Below are 8,831 nucleotides of genomic sequence, written 5' to 3'. Positions count from 1 at the left end.
TGAAAGCCTGGTACAGCACAGAATGGATTAGAAACGACACTGCTGGGGGGGTTGTCATGGTTACAGTGTCACTAGCCTTTCTCCCATTCAGAGAATGGAGCGGTGCTTGTCAGTAGTAGGCAGTAACACCAGACTCAAACGCTAGGGGGTCGATTTTGAAAGTAGAGTTAAGCCTCCAAAAGTCCTAGAGGGCACTTCCGGGACGGTGATCTAGTCATTGCTGTTCTCTCTCAACTTCCGGAAAACAACCCGGGCGTCTAGAGAGAGTTGGCGCTAAACGCAGCTTGCGATTGGCTAATCGGGTGGGAGGCGGGGCTCAGGGCGAGTTGGCGCAGGCGTACTGGCTCGGCGCGGCAGAAGGCGGGCGGCGCTAGCTGGAACAGTAGTTGGTGAGCATGGGTGGTGGCAGGTTGTGAGCGGGTCTACGGGACCGAGGAGGGCGGACCAGGTTATGGGCGCGGAGTCCCAGGACCTAGAGTTCGTGTTACCATGTGTCCATACTTCGAGCTGAGGGGATTGCGATCACATAGACTCTGATAGCGTTTTCTCCTGCTCTTTTCCTCCTCCGTGGTAAAGTGAGGGCAGCTCTTTGGCCTTCGTCTACTTCCTAGTCCTGAAAGGCGCGGGATTCCCAGCATGGGCAAACAGGGCGGGGTGGGGTGAGTGGAGCAAACAGAGCCGGGTCTTAAAATTTGTATCTTAAGTTTTTCAGGTAATTATATCATTGTGCCCCTTTCCTCTTTATTTAATAATACATCTGACCAAGAAATAGTAAAAGCCCAAATATTAGGTATTGTGCTAGATCCTGAAATCTTAACAACGTATGCAGCCTCATGAACTCGTTCAATAAAGGATGAAGCCAGGCGTGGTGGCACGTTCCTATATCCCAGCCCTCAGAAGGCTGAGGCAAGTTCAAGGCCAGCCTGAACTGCAGAGTGAGACCTGTCTCAAAAAACAGAACAACAGAGCATGAAACAGTATATGTTCTCAGTGTCAGCTTGGGAAGTTGTGGGGAATCACAAGATCGAGGCCAAAATGGGCTACATAGCAAGTTCAAGGCCAGCCTGGACTACAGGAGAGACATCATCTCAAAAAACAGGTTTTTGGGGTTTTTTTGGAAGTGATTCCAGTATGTATACTCTAAAGAGGTGTGTGCTGAGGGAAGAAGGGAGTGACATTCTGTTTGGAAGAGGTTAGAAAAGCTTCTAGAAATAAGTAGACTTTGATTGATGAGTCGGAGTCACTGGATGTTGGTGGATGTTAACCTGTTCTGGGAATGATGAGCAATTTAGGGAGCATTTTAGGGAAATGGTAGGCTAAAAAGCTGAAAGACGTGTTGGTGTCAAAATATTAAAAGCTTTGATGCCATTCCAGACAAACTACAGTGGACCTTCGAGTTACGACCAGCCTGACATATGAACAATTTGGGTTCCAACCGAAATTTTAGTTTTAATTTACCAAGTCTTGAGTTACAACCTGAATGCCACTTGTGCTTCTAGATAGTGTCAGATAGATACAACCCTTAAAAAGCTCTGGACAGAATATTACAACATCCTTTCCTGAGGGGTTGAGAAATCCTGCGCCAGTGTCTCTCTAAGGACACAGATCTGCCTGTATACAGGAGACTGAAGACTATGTAGAGGAGCCTCAGCTTTCAGTTAACCAACCTGAGTTACAGCCAGCGCTCAAGAATGAATTGAGTTTGTAAGTCAAGGGTCCACTGTATAGTGGGGAGCTGTTGATGGATTATAAAAAGTGATTGAACAGTTGTCTGTTTAGCTATCATAGAGGACTGGACTAACAGGTAGAGTCATTCAGTTACTCCATTGATAGAACATTTATTCAGTGTTCACCATGACCAGGCTTGGTCATTGCCCTCGTGAAGGTCACACTCTGAAGCACAGGACCACAGCTGGCTTCCTTCAGTGATTCTTCCAGCAGCAGCACCAGCTCTGGGAACTCTTGGAAGTCCCTGCTCTCTGCCCACTGCAGCCCTGCTGAGCCAGTCCCTCGGGGCAGGGTGCTTCCAGAGCTTGGTGTCGGGATCCCTGGGCATCTGTCATGGAGGGAGGAGTATTAACAGAATAACCCAAGGATATGGCAGGAAGTCACAGAGTAGCGGATGGAGTTGAGAGAAATCCTGGAGTCTGACTCCTTTGCTCTAGGAGTGAGGGAGTTTCTGGTTTGGGCTGCTGGCCAAAGGTCAGGCTTGGGTAAGAGGTGGAGCCGTGGTGGAGCCAGGTGTGGTTCCACATTTGCCCTTCTTCCTGCACTGCACTTTTTCATGAACCACACTGTCGCCTGCCTCCCAGCCTTTTCATACTTGTGCAGTGCACAGGGGAGAAGCAGGAGGCCACTTAAGGTAGAGCTTGGAAGCTGAGTAGCATCAGTACCTCAGCATTCCACTGGGGGTTTCACTCCATGGACTGTCCCAAAAAGTTGAGGTGCTCACTAACTCTGGTGATATAAATCAGCCTTAAAAGAGTTTATACCCTTGACTCATTCATTCCATTCTTGAAATATCTCCCAAGTATATAACAAAAGAGAAGAAAGCCACTGTAACTTTGGTGTAATAGAGAAAGCTGACCACTCTGGGTAGCAGGTGAGTCATTGTGTAGTCCACCCTGGGAGGTTGCACTGCCTCCAGAAACCTGTGAATGTCTTGTGAAACCACAAAGAAACATTGCTATTCAGTGGACAGCATCTGGTGAGCCCCGGCTGCCTGCTGAGGATGTCGTGGTGAGCAGGCTGGATGGGGTCCTTGCCCTGGCAGAGCTCAGTGTGTGGAGGGAATCAGGCAGTCAGGTGAGCAGTTGCTCCAGGCAGTGACTGGGTGTTTGACAGCCCAGTGGGGGCCTGAGGTTTGGGGAACGGGACAGGGTGGTCGTCCCAAGGCCTGGAGGGTGAGTAGCGAAGGGACAGGCAGTGTGTTTAAGAGTGAGCACAGTGCAGCTGAAGCAAGGAGAGGGCAGCAGGGACCTGAGCCAGAGGGGCCCAGCTTATAGGAAGAGTGGGGATGCCATGTACCCCTGAAAGGTCAGAAGCTTACACCTCATTCTCAGGGCAGCAGGGAGTTACTTCCAGCAAGAAAAACTAGACCCTTGGTGCTGGATGTCTCTTCGTGACTGTGGTGTAGAGAATGGGTTGGAGGTGAGCAGGCCTGAGCCCCATGCATGGGAGGTGATGGTGGCCTGGACCAAACTGCAGGCCATGGAGCTGGTGAGAGGGGGCAGGAATGACAGGACCCAGAGGGCTGATGACTGTGAGCCATAGCAAGAGGCAGAGTGGATGAAGCCAGGTTTCTGGTGTGGGTGAAGGGCACTGTGGAGCCACTCAGAATAGGCAGCCCTGGAGGGAAGTAGACTTGGGGGAGTTGCTGAGTTCATTCAGGCATGGAGTTTAAAGTAGCTGGGCATTGTGTCCTCCAGGCCCAGGTTAAGACGTAGATCTGAAACTCAGACAATGTGCAGGATCCTGACATTTTAGCAGAGAGTGGGAGGTGGGAAGGACAGGGTTTTCGAGAAATAAGGGATTGCAGTGAGCGCAGCAGCAAGTGGTTAGCTGAGGCATTTGAGTTGATTTTTTGTTTTGGTTTGGTTTCTCCTTCTAGTTTTCTGTAATAGAAAACGTGCATTAGGCTTATAGTCTTTGTCAGATACAGATCTAAGAACTTTCCCTGACTTCTATGTCCCCACAGCAAGCTTACAAGCCTCAGCGTTACTTTACAGGTGAATGCACTGAGCACAGAGGGGCTCAGGCACAGGTCCTAGCCACGCATGGTGCGTTCAGTGGGAAGCTCCCAGGAATCCGGGGTGCCTGGCTCCACAGCCTGTGTGAGTACTACTCAGTGGTGTCCCCACAGTGTGTCGTTATATTTTCATAATCAGAAAAATCTTTTTAATGAAATTTTTGTTTGTTGAGTCAGGGTCTTGCTGTGTGATTCAGGCTGGTCTCAGACTTGTGACCTACCTGAGTCTACCTGAGTCTCCCAAGTACTAGAATTACAAGTGTCTACCACCTTGGCTGGTTTAAATGGGACTTTTTGAAAAAACAAAAGAGAAATAGAGCTTTGATCTAGAATATTAGATACAGAAGCATTCGAATCTGCAGAATCAGTGGCTGCTTGGAAGTTTGCTGGAGGCCAGACCAAGTGGCTGCCGTGGTGTCAGGGCTCAGTTAACGTTCGTTCCCATGCCTCATGTCTCTCCAGGTGCTGTGTTCCGGTGTTGGATGCCATGGAAGGGACGCTGGGGAGATGCAGAGCATTGTCCAGGCTGGCCACCTGCAGCCCCCAGCTCTCCACATCCTATCACCGTCGGTATCACCACTGTGCCATGGGGAGAGGGCAGCGCCTGCTACTGTCCCACATGTTCCAGCCACAGAACCTGCGGGAAGACCAGGTGCTGTCCCTGGAAGGCAGGCTTGGCAACCTGACCTGTAAGAGCCAGCGGCTGATGCTGCAGGTGGGTTTGATTCTCCCAGCAAGCCCTGGCTGTTACCACCTCCTGCCCTATACAGTCCGTGCCATGGAGAAGCTGGTGCGGATGATAGACCAGGAGATGCAGGCTATTGGAGGCCAGAAAATCAACATGCCCAGCCTCAGCCCAGCTGAGCTCTGGCAAGCCACCAGCCGCTGGCAGTTGATGGGCAAGGAGCTGCTGAGGATTAGAGACAGGCACGGCAAGGAATACTGCTTAGGACCAACTCACGAGGAAGCTGTTACGGCCCTGGTCGCCTCCCAGAAGAACCTGTCCTATAAACAGCTTCCGTTCCTGCTATACCAGGTGACAAGGAAGTTTCGGGATGAGCCCAGGCCCCGCTTTGGTCTTCTCCGTGGCCGAGAATTTTACATGAAGGATATGTACACCTTCGACGCCTCCCCAGAGGCTGCCCAGCAGACCTACAGCCTGGTGTGTGATGCCTACTGCAGCCTCTTTCATAGGTTGGGGCTGCAGTTTATCAAGGCTCAGGCAGATGTGGGCAGCATCGGGGGCACCATGTCTCATGAGTTCCAGCTGCCAGTGGATATTGGGGAGGACCGGCTTGTCATCTGTCCCAACTGCAGTTTCTCAGCTAATATGGAGACTCTAGACTCACTACAGACAAACTGCCCTGCCTGCCAGGGCCCTCTGACCGAAACCAAAGGCATTGAAGTAGGGCACACATTCTACCTAGGTACCAAGTACTCCTCCATTTTCAATGCCCAGTTTGCCAACATCCATGGTGAATTGTCCCTGGCTCAAATGGGGTGCTATGGGCTGGGTGTGACACGGATCTTGGCTGCTGCCATTGAAGTTCTCTCTACAGAAGACTGCATCCGCTGGCCCAGCCTTCTTGCCCCTTACCAAGTCTGCCTCATCCCTCCTAAGAAGGGCAGCAAGGAGGCAGTGGCCACGGAGCTGATGGAGCACCTGCATGATCACATCATAGAAGGGGCCTCTCAGCTTCGAGGGGAGGTTCTGCTGGATGACCGGACCCATCTGACCATTGGAAACAGACTGAAAGACGCCAACAAATTTGGCTACCCCTTTGTGGTAATCGCTGGCAAGAGGGCCCTGGAGGATCCTGCGCATTTTGAGGTTTGGTGCCAGAACACTGGTGAGGTGGTCTTCCTCACCAAAGAAGGAGTCCTGGAACTCCTGGCCCAAGTTCACGTTGTCTGAGTGCCCTGTGCTGTCGCTAACACTGCATTTCCTACCCCTTCCCTGGGCATTGCTGCAGAAACAGTAGCTCATGAAGGTTACACCATCATAGCGGAACCAATTTTTATCCACTCATTTGCTCATATTATTTGTATTTAAGATCATTAACCTGATCACTTTCTCCAGGCTCCCCATGCTGCCATATGCGAGTCCTTTGTGGAAGCTTCTTTCAGGAGTCTGAAGCAAGAAAGAGACTGAGTTCTAATCTTGGCCCTTGGGCAAGTCACGTCCCCTCTCAGGTGAGTTCCTCATGTGTTGGACAGGAATGGCTGACGGCCAGGGCTCCCCTCACCGCACCCATCCTGCCAAAGTCTACCATGAGCCTTGTTCAGGGAGCAGGGCTGCCAGCGCTCCCCACCAAGAAGTTAAGAATCAGGAGATCTGCTGCCCTGCTGCAGGCTCAGTTTCCCTATCTGTAACCCAAGAGAATATAACTAGATTTGTGAAGTCCTCACAGCTCCCTGCAAAGCTAATAGAATGGCCTGGTGGCCTAAAAAGTGCCTCCAGAGTCCCGGCCCTACTGAGGTAGCTGAAATGTTGACATCATGTTCTGTTGATTAAATAAAGTCAAACTGTTGGAATGAGCCTTTCATGTTAATTCGAAACATGAAATATTGACTATTTTAACAGCACCCAATGACTTACTGCTTTTTCATTCTGTTTCTGCTATTTTGACACAAAAAAAGGAGCAGGGCAGGTGGAAAATTGTTTCAAACCATTTCTCCTCACAAGTATTGGGCAGCGGGCTTCCACCCACAGTAACCTTGTCCTGGGTGCAGAATTGGATCCCAGAGCCACACTGGGGGAATCTGTCTGTGAATTTTGTGGGAAGCTGGCAGCTAGCCTGAGCTACCACCACAATGCTCCCTATTTTAGTTCTGTCTGCTAACTTAGGAACATAACCCACAAGTCCACCCTAACAGGAATCTGTCAAGGCCAAGCCAAAGCCACCTGAAACCCTGCCTGACAACTCCTAGAATTGATTCTTCCCTCAGTGCCTCTCACAGCACTGATCACACTGCTGCTCGTTCTGCAGTCACAGAGTCCGGGGTCTTGTCTATCTTTGTGAACTCAAGGCCAGGGCCCTGAGCACATTCCCAGGGCACCACAAGACCTGTCTTGAACAACTACCCCACCTGTGACACACCTGACAGCTGTTCCTGCCCCTGATGTGATGCTAGAGCACCCCCACCCCCAGCACACCCCATCGGCTTTCTTAAGTGAATGTATCTATCAACCCTGCAGGGCTCCCAGGACTCCTTTTGGAGCTCCAGATCCCATTGAGTCCTTCAGATTCTCAGGCCAGAGAGCAAACTTATGCCAGATCACCAGGGGCAGGGGTTTGACCTTACTGCGTGGTGGAATCACCTGGGTTCTCCACAGAGACTCTGGTCCCATGGATGTGGGGTATGAGGGAGGGTTCCTGGTATGAGAGCCGCTGCCTTGACTCACTTTGTTGTTGGGCATTTCCTTGGGTGGTCTTAAGTGGGATGTTTACAGACTAATGCCAGCTCTCTCTGCTTTTAAAGGTTTAGTTGTTGGGGGCTGTCATGTACCACTGTGCTGCAAGGCATTCTTACATACTGTGTCCAGTCCTTGAAATCATGCACGCCAAGTGCTGCCATTTTATAGATAAAGACACCTGAGGCTCCCACTAAGCAACTGACTCAAAGACGCTCTGCTGATAAAGAGCCAGAATCTGGGCATGGGCCAAATCTGGCTTTCCCCGCTACACTGCTTAGCCTTAGAATTCATGCAAATGATCATTTAATCTTTTTTTTTCTTTTACCTTTAAATGTGTACTCAATATATTTATAGAAGGCTAGCCCAATGACACTTTAAAAAACCAGATGCCAGGAACAGAAATCCATTTCATTTAAAACTCCATAAATGTGTGTGTCCTGGGCTAACGTGATGATGTAGAATCCTGGAACTTGAGAACAGAGAACTTGGAGCAAGCTTCTCCAGCACTGGATCACAGAGGGGAAGCAGCCTGGGGCAGGCGGGTACTACCACTCTCTTACCATCTGATTGGTGAAGGTCAAGTGGGCACCACTGCCTGCTGATCAGCCCTGCTACAGGAAGAAAATGGGCTGGCACAGCCTTCAGGATGCCAGTGCCCCAGAAACTGCTGAAATTGGTACCTGTCCCTCTTAATTTTATAACATGAGACAACACAGGAGAACAGTGATTTACCCAAGGTCAGGCTGAATGAAACTTGAGTGTCCCGATCATAAAGCTAGGGTTTCTTCAAGTAGCCAGGAGCAGTGTTGTTTGGGGGAAGCTTAGAGCCTTGAAGAGACATAATCAACAATCCTAGATTTACTGTTTACAGGGGACGTAACTGGAGACACTGCTTGTCCTCTGCGCATCTCAGATTCTTCCCTGGTCAATGCTTGTGCTAATGGTGCCTGCCTTGTAGGGTGGTCTGGGCTGACAGAGCTCACTTATGTGACATGCTTGACCCTGCAACTGCACTTTCCTCCAGGAACTTAGGCATTGCTGTAAACTTTGTTATCTCGAGACCTGGATCTTGTTTTCTTGATAGGATGATTTATAGCCTTCCTGGGAAAACCATGAGCAAGAATTAGGGAATACCCACAGAATGGATTCATCTCAGAGGAAAGAGAAATATTCAGTGTACCTTACTTTCTCATTTCTGAACTTGCCGATTTTACCTCTTGCCATAAATTCATGAAATGGGGATGCTGGCAAAATAACAGGTACAGGCCATATTCTCATTGCTCGTTCCTTGGGGAGACATAGGCAACTGGCTGGGATATAGCAGAATTAATACTTGGGGACAAAGACTGGTGCCTAACAAACTCATCATGTAAACCAAGCTGAGAATGTAAATCAAGGGCTCCATTAATATTCTGTTTTAATGGAAGAAACACCTGCTGGGCTATCAATAAAAGAAAGAACTTTGCAGAAATCTGTTGAAATGGCTGTTTCTTTAACTGCTTGAGTGCCAAGATTTCAGAGTTCCTGAGATCCATTTCTATTCTGAGATGCCTTGGATTGTTAGGCATCCAAGAGTATTAAAGGCTTTTAGAGTTAGGAAAAGGATAGGAAAATAATTTTCTTATATTAGTGCAAACTTCAGTAACATTTGAAAAACGGCAGTAT

General features: G+C 49.5%; 1 protein-coding gene across 3 annotated transcripts; it reads left to right on the top strand.

Moving 5' to 3' along the window:
* The first annotated feature begins 336 nt into the window (after positions 1 to 336).
* Positions 337 to 8,628, top strand: Pars2 (prolyl-tRNA synthetase 2, mitochondrial). 3 transcript variants are annotated; one of them, XM_010610398.1, is made up of 3 exons: positions 365 to 389; positions 3,729 to 3,833; positions 4,211 to 8,628. In XM_010610398.1, exon 3 carries the CDS (start codon positions 4,236 to 4,238, stop codon positions 5,661 to 5,663), a length of 1,428 nt encoding a protein of 475 aa, XP_010608700.1. In that variant the 5' UTR covers positions 365 to 389; positions 3,729 to 3,833; positions 4,211 to 4,235; the 3' UTR covers positions 5,664 to 8,628. The 3 variants fall into 3 exon arrangements, with proteins under 3 accessions (XP_010608699.1, XP_010608700.1, XP_010608701.1); XM_010610397.1 differs by lacking the exon at positions 3,729 to 3,833 and having other exon boundaries at positions 337 to 389; XM_010610399.2 differs by lacking the exons at positions 365 to 389; positions 3,729 to 3,833 and adding an exon at positions 397 to 570.
* The last annotated feature ends 203 nt before the right edge of the window (positions 8,629 to 8,831 follow it).

The sequence above is a fragment of the Fukomys damarensis genome, unplaced genomic scaffold, assembly GCF_012274545.1.
Source record: "Fukomys damarensis isolate Sample0158 unplaced genomic scaffold, DMR_v1.0_HiC HiC_scaffold_23, whole genome shotgun sequence".
Classification (NCBI taxonomy): domain Eukaryota; kingdom Metazoa; phylum Chordata; class Mammalia; order Rodentia; family Bathyergidae; genus Fukomys; species Fukomys damarensis.
The sequence above is the reverse complement of the archived record's forward strand: the minus strand, read 5'-3'. Positions and strand labels throughout refer to the sequence as shown.